Below are 17,498 nucleotides of genomic sequence, written 5' to 3' on the forward strand. Positions count from 1 at the left end.
ACCAACATCTGAAAACCCTGGGAATTATAGTGAGTCTGTCCATAGTAGTAGGAAAGGTGATGGGAGACATTCCAAAGGGAAAAGCTTACGGCACAGCTGGAGTATACCTGACTCCGAAACATGAATACACTGATTCTATAGCCAAGAAGGATTTTCTAACTATGCTGCAGACATGACAATTAAAGGACAGGGAGTCATCCACAAGGGTGCCTGAACCTTTAATGGCAGTGTTAGTTTGACATGGCCAACCTCAGTTTCAGCAGTGTATTACGTCATTACCGCACTACATGCTATTAGATAATCTGCAAAGGCCAGGACGGTCTGATAGTGCTAAGACTGGTAGAAGTTAGTTGGACCGATATATAAAGGCTAGTATTGAAGGAAACACTGTCAAGAAAATCAGGATGGCAGGTACCATACCACAGGGGGTCAATAAGAGTATACTCAACGTGTTCTGACTGTGATAGCAAGGTAAGTGACCACAGTTGAGTTAAAGATGAAGAAGAGCATCAGCAAGTGGGCTAACAAGATGACCATAGAGGTGGCAAATACAATTTAATACAAATAAATGCCAATTGTTAACTGTAAGATACAACAACCTGTCTTGTAGGTGGAACTACTGCAATCCAACTAGGAACAGGAATGTGAAGTAGTGATAACAGCACTACATGACCATCAGGCGGAGAGTGACATGGCTGAAGTGATCGCCAGCAGAATACTTAGACTCAGCCAGAGGCAGACAGATTCAATGACCAGGAAGTTATGCTAATACTTGGCAGAGCAGTGGTCAGGCTTCACCTAGAGTCCTGCATCCAGTTGCAGACACCACACAAGACAAAGGATACAACAGTCTTATAAAAGTCACAAAGGAACAAAGGAAACCACTAAGGAAGAAAGAGTACAGAAAGACTGGACTTTGAAGGGAGATTGGAGGGTCTGCATTTCTTTTACTCAAATCTAGAAAGGAGACATGATGTGGGCTACAAGATTCTGACTAAAGAATGCAAATGTCTGGAAGTTTAAAGGAAAATGATGAGGCACCATTTAGAAGTAACTGGAAATGTTTACAACTAACTTCATAGATAGAGTGTTCAGTATTTGAGAATGGATACTGGAATGGATAGTTCACCTGTGATTAGTGCGGGCCTTCAGGAAGGCCTGGGACAAATGCAAAAGGATGGGGATGGGAGTGGCAGCTGTGGACTGCTCATAGGTCCATAGGTTCATACTAGGCTATCTGCCCTGAGGCAATTATAAGCCTAGCCCGATTCTGTATGGCTTACGCCACCCCTTGATTTGAGTATACTGTGCCCTTTAAGGTTTAGTTTACTGTGCCTCTGTCTAATAGTGACATGGGAGTAATCCCTGGGGCAAACCTATGATCCCCCATCCACCTATCGAGATTCTTCTTGAAGAGATTCAGTGAAGTGCTCTGCCTCACATGAACTGGAATTCTATTCCAGAGCGAAGGGAGCCTCTGGGTTATGAACCTGTCCCTCCAGCAAGTTCTATTTATTTCTGTGCTGAGGTTCAAGTCCCTCGAGCGTGTGGCTCTAAGGGATTTAGATTTACTGAGGTGGAGCATGTCCATTAATTCTGGATTTGACATAACTTTGCATGTCAGGCATAGATCGCCTCGAAGTAGGCGGTATGCAACTGAGTAGAGCTGGAGTTTTTTTAACCGAGCAGCATATGGCATCTGTTTGAGACCCTTGATCCTCTTGGTGAGATACTTTTGGGGTCTTTCTAATTGCTGCAGGTGTTGGGTAAGGTACATCCCAAAAGGGGCATTGTATTCTATGATGGGCCTGATGAGGGATGAATAAAGGGGCACGATTACCTCTCTTGATCTAGATGTGAAACCCTTCGTGATGAGGTGGGCTATGTAGAAGGTCTTTCTAACCACTTTGGCAATGTGGTTTTCAAAGGAGAGATTGCTATCAACTTGGGTCCTCAGATCCCTAATTACTTTCTCTGTCCTTAATGGGTTACCACCTATGTGGTAATTTGTGGGCACATTGTTTTTGCCAAAGGGTATGACTATACATTTTTTGGCATTTAGCTTTAGACCATGGCTCTGGCACCAGTTATCTGTCTCTGTGAGACCTTTTTGAAGGATGTTTGTGTCAGCTGGAGAGTTGATTATGGCGCCCAGTTTGCAGTCGTCTGCGAACTTGGTGAGCCATAGTCCTCCCACGTTTGCCTGTACCTCGGAAAAGTATATACCGAACAAGAGTTTATATAAGTACAGAATTCTCTAGTGTAAAACTACCACTACCAGTCACTGGCTGAGGCATGCAGTGGTTGCAGGTACTCCTTTCTACAAACAGAAGATGTTACATTTCAGTACCTCATAGCTGAAAACGATCCTCAGACCAGTTAACTTATCCAGTCAAGTAACAGTAAATAAATAAAGTAATAAGAGGACTAATGGTACAATTTTATAATGGAGTATATGTTCCTTGTACAACAGAAGGTGTTTTAATGGGAGAAAATCACGAGACAATACTGAAGTCTGCATACATTGGGTTGGAGCAGGCAGATGTTCATCGTGTTACCCTGCTGCAGTCATCACACTTGGGTTATCCTGTCGTCAGGCGGTCCCGCAGTTGGCCTGAATTCCAAAGTCTTGGTCCGGCGTCGGTTGCTGTCGCTTCTTCCCTGATGTCAGTGTGCCAGGGGTATATAGGAGGCATCTGATGCCATTTTCTTCAGTCTTTCTTGCCGCGCGGTGCCCGAAGCAGAAGCAGTTCGCAAGTGCCGGTCGGCCGACTCCTGAGATTTTCAAAGTCAAATTTCAGATCCAAAGTCTTCAATAAAGCTAAGTACCCCGTTGGGGAAACTTTTCTTGCCTCAGACCGATGTCAGAAAAAGTTAACAATTGTATTTCTTGTGGGAAGCAAATACCTCATAAGGATTTTCATTCTTATTGTATACCTTGCCTAGGCCCAGACCACGATGTCACTGGTTGTCGGTTTTGTGCTAGGTTTAATAAGCGAACTATCAAGCGACGCTTTGATTTCGCACAACAGTACTTCGGTAGAAAATTTAATTTCACTATGCTGTCGGAGCAACCGACTACCGGCGTGCACAAAAAACGCAAAGATAAGGACAGGCAGCCTAGATCCAAGCCAGACTCCGAGGCCTTGGCTGGGCCAGTCGCCAGTTCACCAGTTTTCAGTGAGGCGCCTATGCAGCCCCTGGCTACCGGAGAATTGGAACCCCAAACCGCTTTGGATTCTCTGGAAGAGAGTTCTAGGCCGACGTAGCCATTTTCTTTAGGCCCTACTGATGACATTGCAGAAGGAGAAGCCGGTGCTGCAGAAACACCTTCGGTTTCTGAAGGTGTCTTCAGACAGACGACTCTCACCATAAAACCATATCCTAAGCTTAAGACTCCTCTAAAACCAAAAAAGACTGCACTTCAGTCTCCAGTTCAAGGCCCCATGCCTAAGAAACAGATGCTTAAAATGGCTGAAGATTTGATTTCTTTAATCAGGGGTTCCCAACCCCCACCCGACAAAAGGCCTAGACAAGAGGAGGATTATGCCTCCTCTGATCAAGTGTCTATTTCCTCAGACTCCTCTGAGGAACAAGATTACTCCTTTCCCCCTTATGAAGATTCTGATGCTGAGGATTCCATTCCCTCAGCTTCTCCCCCTGAAGACTATTCCTTTGGGGAAACCTTACATACCATGAGGGAATATTTCCACTGGGAAGGTCAGGACTACTCCGACTCAAAGAAAAGGCTCAGAGAGTTTCTTTTACTCCCCCAGCACAGACCACTTGCTATCCCCCCAGTTTTAGACATTGTGGATGATGTTTACTTAGAATCTAGTCTAAATCCAGATTCTCTGTCTCCTGCTCCAGCCAAACCAGACAGATATTACAGAGTACCTGACTCACACAAATTCCTTTACAAAAGCCCTGTTGCTGACCCAGAGACTATCTCCCAGGGTCCCAAAGGGGCTAAGGCTTCCATGGCTAAAAATCCGGTACCCTCTGAAAGGGACTCCAGAGCATGAGATAGGTGGGGGAAGAAGGTTTACATCTCAGCCACTCTAGCTATGAGAGCACTAAATTGTCAATTTCACATGCTTAAATACCAGCAATTCCTAATGTCTCAAATAAAACAAAAGATGAGCACACACCCTCAACAGTCTGAATTGAAGGAAATGCAGGATCTGTTGCATGCAGCTGAACAGGTGGGAAAACATACTTTACAATGTGGATTTGATTCCTTGGAAGCTTCCTGTAGAGCAGCTGTTACTGGGTCTGTTATACGTAGGCATGTTTGGTTAAAGGAACAAACTCTGCCTGATCATGTTAAAGCAAAGTTACTAGATGCTCCCTTACAGCAGGATGTCCTATTTGGGGTTAAAGCAGAAGAAGTCTTAAAGAAAATGGAGGATAAGGCAAAATCTATGCAGACGGTCAAAGATTTCTTACAGGTTCAGCCCCCACACTTCAGCAGAAATTGGCCAACAAAAAATTGGTCCTTTCCAGCTAGTGACAGACCACAGAGGGGTAAATACAGACGCCCAAGTGGCAGAGGACAAGCACAAACCCATTACAAACCTCAACAATGGGGCACTGCAACACAGAAGGGAGGAGAAGACAGGTCCCAAACTACTAGAAGGCAAACACAATGACTTAAACCTCAAATTGCCAAGCAAAACTCTCTTGGCAGCTCCCTTGGGAGGAAAATTAGCACTTTTTACAGACAACTGGCGCATCATCACAAAGGACAAATGGGTCCTAGACATTATTTCACAAGGATACAGATTCCATTTCCACACCTTGCCAATGATAAGAGGAATGCCAAACCTGCCACAAAATCAATGGGCAGAGGCACAAAAACAAATTACAGCTCTCATGGACATGAGAGCCATTCAACTGGTACCTACACGGGAGCAAGGCCAAGGATTTTACTCAGGGCTCTTTCTAGTCCCCAGAAAGGACAATGCTTGGAGACCCATTCTGGACCTTTCAATTTTAAACACCTTCTTACAAGTACCCAAATTCAAGATGCTAACACTACAGCAGCTTCTTCCCTTGTTGGGCAAGAAAGCATGGCTAGTAACGTTGGACCTCAAGGAGGCATACCTGCATGTCCCTATCAGACAAAATTGCAGAAGATACCTCCATTTCATTGCAGGTTCAACCCATTACCAATTCTCTGCAATGCCCTTTGGCTTATCCACTATGCCCAGGGTCTTCACAAAATGCCTGGCACCAGTAATTGCATACTGCAGACAAAGTGGAATTCAAATATACCCATACCTGGACGACTGCCTCATCCAAGCAGAAAGCAAGGACATTCTCTTACAACATCTGGCTTTTGTAAAACACCTTCTAAGTTGCCTAGGGTACACAGTAAATGAAAAGAAATCAAAACTAGTACCCTCACAAAATATGACATTCCTGGGTGCCAGCTTGAATACAACGGCCCAGATGGCTTATCTGATGCCAGACAAACAGCTACAACTGACTCAATACTTCAAAACAATGGCAACAAAGACCCAACTCCCTGCAAGAAAAATTCTGCAGGCCTTGGGCTTCATGGCATCTTGCATACTACTAATACCATTTGCAAAACTGCATATGAGGAAATTACAGTGGTACCTAAAAAGCGTATGGACTCAACACAGCCACAGCTTGGACACAATGATATCTCTCATTCCCTGCCTTCAACAAGAGTTTCTATGGTGGTCACAGGCATGTCACCTCAACAAGGGTCAGCCTTTCACCTTGCCCCCAGCCAGGCAAACTATGACAACAGATGCATCGGACTATGCCTGGGGGGCACACATGGCAGGACAGTGCATTCAAGGCATATGGACTGCAGATCAAAGGAATCTGCACATCAATCAAAAAGAAATGCTAGCTGTACAGAATGCCCTGACAGCCTTCAAGGACCTCTTACATCCAGGACAGCTTACAATAAGGACGGACAACACCACAGTAATGTGGTACATAAACAAACAAGGGGGTACACACTCCTACCCTCTATGCAGGCAAGCAATGACCTTGTGGAACACAGCACTAGCTTACCAAGTTCAGCTACAAGCCCAATTCCTGCCAGGAAAAAAGAACACATTGGCAGATGACCTAAGCAGAAACATCATGGATCCCCATGAGTGGAAACTGGATCCACAAGTATTTGCAATGATAACTCAAAAATGGGGGCACCCAGACATAGATCTGTTTGCCAGCCCCCAAAACTATCAGCTAGCAAAATTTTGTACAAGGACATTTCACCATCAAGCTTGGAAAGTGGACACACTCTCATTCAGTTGGAAAAACCTGACAGTTTATGCCTTCCCTCCATCGCCCCTTCTCACAAAGGTGCTGCTGAAAGTCAGGATGGAGAGACCCAGAATGATACTCATAGCCCTGGACCGGCCACGCCAGCACTGGTACCCACTTTTAAGGAATATGACCCAGGGCCCACCATGGATTTTACCACAAATTACTCATTTGCTCACACAGCAAGACAGTCAGATTCTACACAGCCAGCTCAAAACCTTAAATTTGGCTGCATGGCAAATCACCTAAGCAAGCAGTCAGCTCCTCTTCCTCAAGATGTTATGGATGTTATTCTGGAAGCCAGGAGGCCCAGCACCAGGAAGGCCTACTCAGACAAATTGAAAAGGTTTTGCGCCTGGAACCAAGCTAAAGGCCAAAATACCCTTCAGCCACACATACCTCAGATTCTACAGTATTTAACTGAGATGTTACACAAAGGACTTTCTTTTTCATCTATTAAAATCCACGCCTCAGCTATTTCAGCCCACTACAACACGGATCCTCCCTTATTTTTACATCCGCTTCTAAGGCAGTTTCTCAGAGGGGCCAAAAACATTAGGCCCCCCAGGAGAGCACCTACACCAACCTGGGACCTCAAGTTTGTTCTGGAAAAACTTACGCTTACCTCCTTTTGAACCAGCTTTCTCAGCTGACTTAAAGTTTATATCATGGAAGACTGCCCTGCTGCTAGCAATAACTTCAGCCAGAAGTGTCTCAGAGCTTCAGGCACTAATGGCAGTAGAGCCTTTCCTCATTTTTCATCAAGACAGAGTTTCTCTACGAACTAACCCCTCCTTTATGCCTAAGGTGGTATCCAGTGTGGCTCTAAATCAAACCATCCATTTACCCACCTTCTTTCCAAATCCAGAGAACAAAGGGGAAAGACTCCTGCACTCCTTGGACATTCACAGGCAACTACGTTACTACTTGGATAAAACTAAGGTTTTCAGAAAATCTGACCAGCTCTTTGTATCCTATGCTGCAGCTTCACAAGGAAAGGCTATCTCAAAACAGACCATTTCCAAATGGATAGGACATTGCATTCATTTTTGCTACACCCACCATGGAAAACCAGTTCCTGCTAGCATAAGGTCCCACTCTACCAGGGCAGCAGCTACATCTACAGCCTTCCTCAGGGGGGTGCCAACCAAGGATATTTTGGAAGCTGCAACTTGGAGTTCAGTACACACCTTCACCAAACACTATCACTTACCACTTTACTCTAAGACTAGAGCTGGCTTCGCCACTGCAGTTCTGCAGGGCCTTCTAGCCTCCTCTAACCCTGTTTGACTCCACCTCCCATCCTTAGCTATGGGATTCTACCCAAGTGTGATGACTGCAGCAGGGTAACACGGTGAACATAGTACAGTTTTGTACCTACCATAAATGTAGATGTTCGAGTGTATACCCTGCTGCAGTCCAGGTTACCCTCCCTCCATCCCCTCTGGCCTAACTAACTAAAACCTTTCAATGCCTTAAAATCTGATACTACCTTTGTGGTGTATTTGCTTATAGTTGGAGGGATGTTTTGTTTGTACTAAACTTTTATTATTGATACTATCTACTGACCACCATTTTGGGGGGGCACCTGACATCTGGGGCAAGAAAAACTGAAGAAAATGGTGTTGGATGCCTCCTATATACCCCTGGTGCACTGACGTCAGGGAAGAAGCGACAGCAACCGACGCCGGACCAAGACTTTGGAATTCAGACCGACTGCGGGACCGCCTGACGACAGGATAACCCAAGTGTGATGACTGCAGCAGGGTATACACTCGAACATCTACATTTACATTTATGGTAGGTACAAAACTGTACTTTACAATGCCACTGCCCATGTCCAGCATATTGTTTGTGACCTCTTATGTCATGGCTTGTGTTTATGACTTGCTATGTCATGGCTTGTGTTTGTAATCTGTTATGTGATGGCTTGTAAAGACAATGTTTTACACCATTCGTTTCATATACTGACAGCTAATATCTCCTAGCAATATACTGCTAACCTTGAATTTAGAGGAAGACCAACCCATTCATTTATATAAAGCCATCTTTATCGTGAGGTATTAAATGGCCCCATATACTAGAAGTGCTGGTAGCTCAGTTTGACACTAAAGATCCCATGGCAAATGTGAAGAACATTTGGACTAGTTTGCTTCTGACCTGGTAATCTCACCTAGTTAGCATAATTCCTTGGATATCCCCAGAAACATTATGAAAATGCAATAAATAAATACATGGATTAGATAGTAAGTTTTCTTAGTAGTCAGATCTGCAGCTAAGAGAACCGATTTGATTAAGGAAGTATTGGACTATATATGCTGTCCTGCAGTCATTGTTTGCTATAACTAAAAATGCTGAGCACAGCACTGTATCAATCACTGAATCCAGGTATGTACCTGAGCACAGCACTGTATCAATCACTGAATCCAGGTATGTACCTGAACACAGCACTGTATCAATCACTGAATCCAGGTATGTACCTGAACACAGCACTGTATCAATCACTGAATCCAGGTATGTACCTGAACACAGCACTGTATCAATCACTGAATCCAGGTATGTACCTGAACACAGCACTGTATCAATCACTGAATCCAGGTATGTACCTGAACACAGCACTGTATCAATCACTGAATCCAGGTATGTACCTGAACACAGCACTGTATCAATCACTGAATCCAGGTATGTACCTGAACACAGCACTGTATCAATCACTGAATCCAGGTATGTACCTGAGCACAGCACTGTATCAATCACTGAATCCAGGTACGTACCTGAACACAGCACTGTATCAATCACTGAATCCAGGTATGTACCTGAGCACAGCACTGTATCAATCACTGAATCCAGGTATGTACCTGAACACAGCACTGTATCAATCACTGAATCCAGGTATGTACCTGAACACAGCACTGTATCAATCACTGAATCCAGGTATGTACCTGAGCACAGCACTGTATCAATCACTGAATCCAGGTATGTACCTGAGCACAGCACTGTATCAATCACTGAATCCAGGTATGTACCTGAACACAGCACTGTATCAATCACTGAATCCAGGTATGTACCTGAACACAGCACTGTATCAATCACTGAATCCAGGTATGTACCTGAGCACAGCACTGTATCAATCACTGAATCCAGGTATGTACCTGAGCACAGCACTGTATCAATCACTGAATCCAGGTATGTACCTGAACACAGCACTGTATCAATCACTGAATCCAGGTGCACCTGAGCACAGCACTGTATCAATCACTGAATCCAGGTATGTACCTGAACACAGCACTGTATCAATCACTGAATCCAGGTATGTACCTGAGCACAGCACTGTATCAATCACTGAATCCAGGTATGTACCTGAGCACAGCACTGTATCAATCACTGAATCCAGGTATGTACCTGAACACAGCACTGTATCAATCACTGAATCCAGGTATGTACCTGAGCACAGCACTGTATCAATCACTGAATCCAGGTATGTACCTGAACACAGCACTGTATCAATCACTGAATCCAGGTGTATACAATACCTTCTTGTTGATCTCGGTGCGGTGATGGTACCCTTTCTGACCTGCACGGGCAACAGAGTAAGCAGTTCGAGCCGGATGCCAGGCTCCAATGCAGGCAACTTTGCGGAGACCTTTGTGGGTCTTTCTGGGCAGTTTTTTGCAATGCCAGCGGGAAGTGACCCCTACACAGGAAAGACACACAATTAAAACAATATTCTTAACATTAACAAAACAGCCATAAACGTCCATAGTTTAATAAATGCATGTTTATTGTGACAGCTCCCTTGGGAACTGCTAGTAAGACCCACCGCATTTTGTCCACTGGCATAACTCAAAATTTTAATTACAGAGTGCAACTGTTAGTTATGCTGTGTGTCCGTATATCTGTCATGTCTAGATCTGAATGTTTGATGTGTACCAGCTTGAAATATTCCCCATATGCTTGGCTTGCCAGTACTTAACATAACCACCCTCTCGGAAAAGTACTGCTTTCTGACGTTCATACTTATCTCACCCTGTAGGTGCTAACTTAGTTAATTGTTTTAAGTGTTCCATTTACTTTGATACAGGCAAATTCAGAAAATACTTTTCATTTCTTATTTTATTCTGCTGCATAAACCACAGCTTGAGTAATACTACCTCTGGGTTATCATCACTTTCTCCCATGACTTAAATAGTAATGTGTTCTGCTTTCTTATATTTTCCTGACTTTTAAATAACTGTTGTGATGGAAAGCTCAGCTTCAATAGCTCCCTGAATTCAACTTCAGATTCATTTAGCTGTGTTTTATTAAATAATGACATAAGAACCTAGCTCATATAATAACATACAATAAAATAGTCAACAAATAAACACATTTATAAAATGTAACAAAAATATTCTGAGCTCCGAATAAACTTCACCTAGTTAGTACAAATCCATCTAGGATCTCTCCCAAAAATTATGAAAGTGCAATAAATACATAAATAAATAAATGGATTAGGTAGTAAGTTCTATATGTATTCAGATCTGATTCCAAAACAAACTCAACTTCCAAAGCCTCATCCCTTGTTCTCAGTAAAACTCTTAAGCTGATCCAAGTGAAAATTTAACCATAATAAGCAAAATAAAGTAGCTTGTTATTGTTTAATTGATTATCAGATTCCCATTATATACAAATTCAATGCTAAATAAAGCTCATGTTCCCAAATTTGATTACAGTCTTTGCTGACTGGAAAAGCCACCTTGTAACTTTAGCTTTTGATTTACAGGGGCATTGTGCCTTATTACATTCTGAGGTGTGCTCTTATCAGACAATAAACCATACCTTATCTTATATTATTCTTTACATAAATATATACAAAAATGTTAAACTTATAATTTGATTAACACCTGAAAAAACTTTTTCCACAAATAATGTTGTTGTGTCTTTTGGCTTTTCCCGGTTAGGGGTCGCCACAGCGGAACTCCGGTCCGCTAATGATTGGCAGTAGATTTTTATGTGCCGAGTTGCCAGCCCTGAAGCACAACCTTCAACAAAGGTACGCCCATTCACGCACGTCTCCAGACAGAAGAAGCTCTAGCTGAGAATCGAATGGGACAACGTCTTACTGTGAGGTGACAGCGCTACCGCAGCACCACCACCGCAGCGGGTAAAAGACTGTGCATGAATACAAATGGGTCAGAGAGTGAACTTGAGCCAAGATCACTAAAAGATAATACAGGACAGACTGACTCCTACTGTCAGCAAAGACCAACTCAGATAACAATGTCTTCAGCTATCTGCAGAAGAAGGCCAGTTTAGGACAGTCAGCCAGCCTCTGCTGTTGAACTTGATATGTAAAGGAAAGGTAATAAAAACTTTCTAGAATAAATCCATGCAGCTACTAGCACCAGCTGGCAGGCACTGCCCAGTGCCTAGGGAGGACAATATATTACAAAATCACTCAGGTAGGGAGACACCAAATCATGTATGGACAAGCATACTAATACTATGATTTCAAAGTTGATAAGAAAACAATCCAGGGGTCAGTACAAGCTATGTATAACATATATCATTTGATGGTATTGAGATGTACCTGTAAGTAACCTAGCAACAGAGTTTTTCATTAGCTCTAAATGGTCAATCTCAGTGTTAGAAAGTCCAAGGTAGAGAGTATTACAGTAGTCAAGACAAGCTGATACAACAGCATGAATGACTAACAAGAGATCTGCTTAAGGAATAACGTACTTAAACCTGGAAATATTCCACAGATGGAAACACAATTTTTCCTAGTTCATTTTCTTCCCCTGTTGCCTATCAACCATCAGCTCTCCTGTATGCCAGCAATCACATTCAGTATTTGACTTGGAGCTGATTACAGTAGCCATTGGACAGGTCGCCATGTTTGTATGACTTAAGCCCAAGACCTGGGGGATGATTGACCTGCATAACAGTGGGGAGGGGGGGGGTCACAATGCCTCATCATGCAAGTGAGTTCTTCCATGTTCCCATGATAGGGCAGCTCAGTTAGCCAAATGCACACTCCAGGTCACATTTATTGCCTGTATCCTAACAATTTCTGTCAACTGGTGTCATGATCCACCCTTTCCTACTCAGGACAGGCACACCAATCTTCCCTATGTCATCTCCAGTAGACACCAATGATTCATGGATTCATAGTTTCCAACCCAGAGTCACTTTGTGGACCATAATCATCTTTGTCAGTGCTCACCCTGGCAGGGCACCACCTGCAGGTCAAATACTGCAATCAGCTCTACCATGGTGTGTGTAGCAGCAGTCTGCGCCTGGTTACTCATCTCTATACCTCACTCAACTCTATCATGGTGTGTGTAGCAGCAGTCTGTGATGTCTGTACCGCACTCAACTCTACCATGGTGTGTGTAGCAGCAATCTGTGCCTGGTTACTGATCTCTAGACTGCACTCAACTCTACCATGGTGTGTGTAGCAGCAGTCTGTGCCTGGTTACAGATGTCTATATCACACTCAACTCTACCACGGTGTGTGTAGCAGCAGTCTCTGCCTGGTTACTGATGTCTATACTGCACTCAACTCTACCATGGTGAGTGTAGCAGCAGTTTATGCCTGGTTACTGATGTCTATACCGCACTCAACTCTACCATGGTGTGTGTAGCAGGAGTCTGTGCTTGGGTATTGATGTCTATACCACAATCAACTCTACCATGGTGTGTGTAGCAGCAGTCTGTGCCTGGTTACTGATGTCTATAACGCAATCAACTCTATCAAGGTGTGTGTAGCAGCAGCCTGTGTTTGGTTACTGATGTCTATAGTGCAATCAGCTCTACCATGGTGTGTGTAGCAGCAGTCTGTGCCTGGTTACTAATGTCTAAACCGCACTCAACTCTACCATGGTGTGTGTAGCAGCAGTCTGTGCCTGGTTATTGATGTCTATACTGCACTCAAATCTACCATGGTGTGTGTAGCAGCAGTCTGTGCCTGCTTATTGATGAATATACCGCACTCAACTCTACCATGGTGTGTGTAACAGCTGTCTGTGCCTGGTTACAGATGTCTATACCGCACTCACCTCTACCATGGTGTGTGTAGCAGCAGTCTGTGCCTGGTTACTGATGTCTATATCACAATCAGCTCTACCATGATGTGTGCAGCAGCAGTCTGTGCCTGGTTACTGATGTCTATACTGCACTCAACTCTACCATGGTGAGTGTAGCAGCAGTCTGTGCCTGGTTACTGATGCCTATACCGCAATCAGCTCTACCATGGTGTGTGTAGCAGCAGCCTGTGATGTCTAACTGCACTCAGATCTACCACGGTGTGTGTAGCAGCAGTCTGTGCCTGGTTACTGATGTCTATACTGCACTCAAATCTACCATGGTGTGTGTAGCAGCAGTCTGTGCCTGCTTATTGATGAATATACCGCACTCAACTCTACCATGGTGTGTGTAACAGCTGTCTGTGCCTGGTTACAGATGTCTATACCGCACTCACCTCTACCATGGTGTGTGTAGCAGCAGTCTGTGCCTGGTTACTGATGTCTGTACCACAATCAGCTCTACCATGGTGTGTGCAGCAGCAGTCTGTGCCTGGTTACTGATGTCTATACTGCACTCAACTCTACCATGGTGAGTGTAGCAGCAGTCTGTGCCTGGTTACTGATGTCTATACTGCTATCAGCTCTACCATGGTGAGTGCAGCAGCAGTCTGTGCCTGGTTACTGATGTCTATACCGCTATCAGCTCTACCATGGTGTGTGTAGCAGCAGTTTATGCCTGGTTACTGATGTCTATACTGCACTCAACTCTACCATGGTGTGTGTAGCAGCAGTCTGTGCCTGGTTACTCATCTTTATCCTCTAACTGATGCTCAGTGTTGCTCCCAGTTTTGGGAAGGAGTTGAAGTTAAGGTAATGATGCCCACCACCACCACCCCATACAGTATCTGCAGGGTCTATATCATAAGAGCGAATTGCATAAATTGCGAACTCTCATAATATCGAATGTACCGGACCTCAAACTTCCTATTGTGGGGGCCTGTGCTCCCCACACCCCCCCCCCCCCGCTAAATATATATTACAACTCCGAGATCACACTACAGTGAGGAAATGGCAAATATCCCATTCTTCACTGCACCATGATCTCAGGAAAAGCACATCGATGTCCAGTACATTCGATATTATGAGCGTTAGGAATGTGTGCGATTTGCTCATATGATATAGACCCATATCTGCACATGTGGCAAAAGAAAGTGCAACTGATGGATGCCATCTTTGTAGGTGACTCCTTTATAGCCTGGGTGTGTCTCACAGTAAAGGGAGACTAGGGGTAAACACTGGTGATGCTGGATTCCTGGCCTACTTATCCTCCATTACATCATGTGTGGGGGAAATGGAGCATGGGTAGGCCAGGCATCCATTGCATCATATGTGTGGGAATAGAACATGGGTAGGCCAGGCATCCATTACATATGTGGGGGGAATGGAGCATGGGTAGGCCAGGCATCCATTACATCATGTGTGGAGGAATGGCGCAGGGGTAGGCCAGGCATCCATTACATCATATGAGGGGGAATGGAGCATGGGTAGGCCAGGCCATTCATTGCATCATATGTGGGGGGAATGGAGCATGGGTAGGCCAGGCATCCATTACATCATATGTGGGGAATGGAGCATGGGTAGGCCAGACATCCATTACATCATATGTGGGGGAATGGAGCATGGGTAGGCCAGGCATCCATTACATCATATGTTGGGGAATGGAACATGGGTCGGCCAGGCATCCATTACATCACATGTGTGGGAATAGAACATGGGTAGGCCAGGCATTCATTGCATCATATGTGGGGGAATGGAGCATGGGTAGGCCAGGCATCCATTACATCATATGTGGGGGAATGGAGCAAGGGTAGGCCAGGCATCAATTACATCATATGCTGGGGAATATGTGTGAGCCCTCCAATGTTAGAGTTGCAAACAGAGTCAGTGTGTCACCTGACTGTGCCATGTATGTACTGCCATCACTGACAGCCACAGGTGACCTAATGACATCAAGCATGTGTTGATCTCTCATGCTGGACCCACCAATGGTGGAACCTATAAATGCGTAAAGATAACCTACCTGTGGCAGTAGTGAAATACATGCCTCAGACCCCCCCCCCAACTGGTAGAAGATACAGTCTATGAATACCATATGAACACGGACACATCTTGAGGTGCAGAGCACTGCAGATACAGTCTGTACATAGCTGGAGGAGATTTACACTGTGTTCTTCTATTGATTCTTTCCTTCTCACAGGCAGATCAAGGTAGACCATGGAAATGTTTCTGCTAGTACTAACATATCCCTAGCAGATAACTGGATAGTAATTCCTAACTAAGCTCCAACTTCCAAACCACTTCTTGGTATGAAGATGACCCTCCCTAGTCATTCATACCAGGAACTATCCCATCTCTATGAGTTACCGCTGTGTAAGTGGTCGACCTGTTGTGGCAGAGATGTTCCTGAATACATTCCATGTCTTTGGTATATTCATATGATAGCATACTGGTTACCCTTTTCTGCATCTGTACTATGGTCTTATTATTGCTACCCACAGCACTGATATTCTGACACACCTAATCCTGGAATACCTTGTCTGTTTTAGCTTTGCTCAGAATGTGCATGGTGTGTGTGTGTGTGTGTGTGTGTGTGTGTGTGTGTGTGTGTGTGTGTGTGTGTGTGTGTGTGTGTGTGTGTGTGTGTGTGTGTGTGTGTGTGTGTGTGTGTGTGTGTGTAGGGCCTGCAGTAGCACCACTGTCTCTTGAATGGTGAGTTCTTCCAGCTGTTGCCTCTGTTATGGACCTATAACAAGACTGTTTGTGTGTGTGTGTGTGTGTGTGTGTGTGTGTGTGTGTGTGTGTGTGTGTGTGTGTGTGTGTGTTTAGGGCCTGCAGTAGTACCTCCATCTCCTGGATGGTGAGCATTTCTAGCTGTTGCCTCTCTTATGGGTCCCTGACAAGATATGTACACCTGCAGGTTACATATGTCAGTTAGAGAGTGCATGTGTGTGTTTGCATAGCACTATCCTTAGATGACCCATACATATATGCTATATCTCCTCCCTACAAATTTGGTGCCAATGTACCTGAACACTGTTGTTGTGATCATTCACCTTTCCTATACAGTGATAGGTATGTTATCTGTGCCACAGTCCTGCATCAGTGTGTGGGCTGCCTCTATTGCTGTGCACAACCTGCATCGCCCCCCATCCATTATATGCATATATTTGCTTTCACCTTTGCCTGGGGGGGGGGGTCATTGTTTCCTATGTACCATATCTTGCCCTCTGTGCTCATAGGTCACAGTGCGTACCCTCCTCAAAGTTGGACTTATGACTTTCATACAATTGACTGTTGTATCTTAGGATACTTGACTGCTTAGTTGATTGTATTGTTTAATTCGGTAATTGAATATACCTGAATCCACCCTTATAAATGTGGTAAAAGTTTTTAATGGTGTATCTGAAGAAGTCTGCATATTGTGCAGATGAAAAGCACTTCATTCATTAAATTTTGCAACTTCTGGTGCAGCTCGTTGGCTTTACTTCTTGGTTCAGCTCAGGTCTTGTTCTGTGGATTTCATACAAATGTGTTGCATTTCCTGCCACGTGTACAGTCCCAACAACTGGATATGTAACTGCATCCTCTTGTGATGTGTCACCTGCCACAATCCACCCGTCCACAAATGGACATCAGACTGTCATGCCCTCATACTGAGTTACGTGTCCTATGTCTTCTCAGTGCCCCTGTCCCTTGTTGGCTTCCATCATAAGGATTCAGCACAGTGCAGAGGTACATTACTATGCATCTCATCTTCATTCTGTATGCCCATATCAAACTGCAATATCTTCTTCAGTGAAATCACTTGTCCATCTTAAAATGATGTCTGCAGTACAGCAACTCAACTTTATTTCATACTAAAATAGAACACATAGTGCAGCAGTTATATTAATGAGGGACTTATGCATGGTCATCTCTGAATCAGTACTATAATGCATTACACTATGGTACCCAAACACCATTAGTCTGGTTGTCCCTGATTGTTCCATAGTTAATGAAACGTGGGCAGACTGTTGTCTTGCATGAAGCTTATTAGGCTTGTAGCATGGTGATGCTATGATAGAGCTATTCATAGACTGACAGGCACTTACTGGGCTATTGATCCATGAGGTCTTTAGAAGC

General features: G+C 44.2%; 1 protein-coding gene across 1 annotated transcript in view; it reads right to left on the minus strand.

The window, feature by feature from the left end:
• Positions 1-17,498, minus strand: part of RPL3L (ribosomal protein L3 like) — a 223,020-nt gene that overhangs the window by 68,373 nt on the left and 137,149 nt on the right. Inside the window, exon 6 of the mRNA XM_044089111.1 lies at positions 9,843-10,003. Coding sequence (XP_043945046.1) covers positions 9,843-10,003 — 161 coding nt within the window. The remainder of the gene's footprint in view (positions 1-9,842; positions 10,004-17,498) is intronic.

This window comes from Protopterus annectens, chromosome 12.part0, assembly GCF_019279795.1.
Source record: "Protopterus annectens isolate FY-2018-M chromosome 12.part0, PAN1.0, whole genome shotgun sequence".
Taxonomy (NCBI): Eukaryota; Metazoa; Chordata; order Ceratodontiformes; family Protopteridae; genus Protopterus; species Protopterus annectens.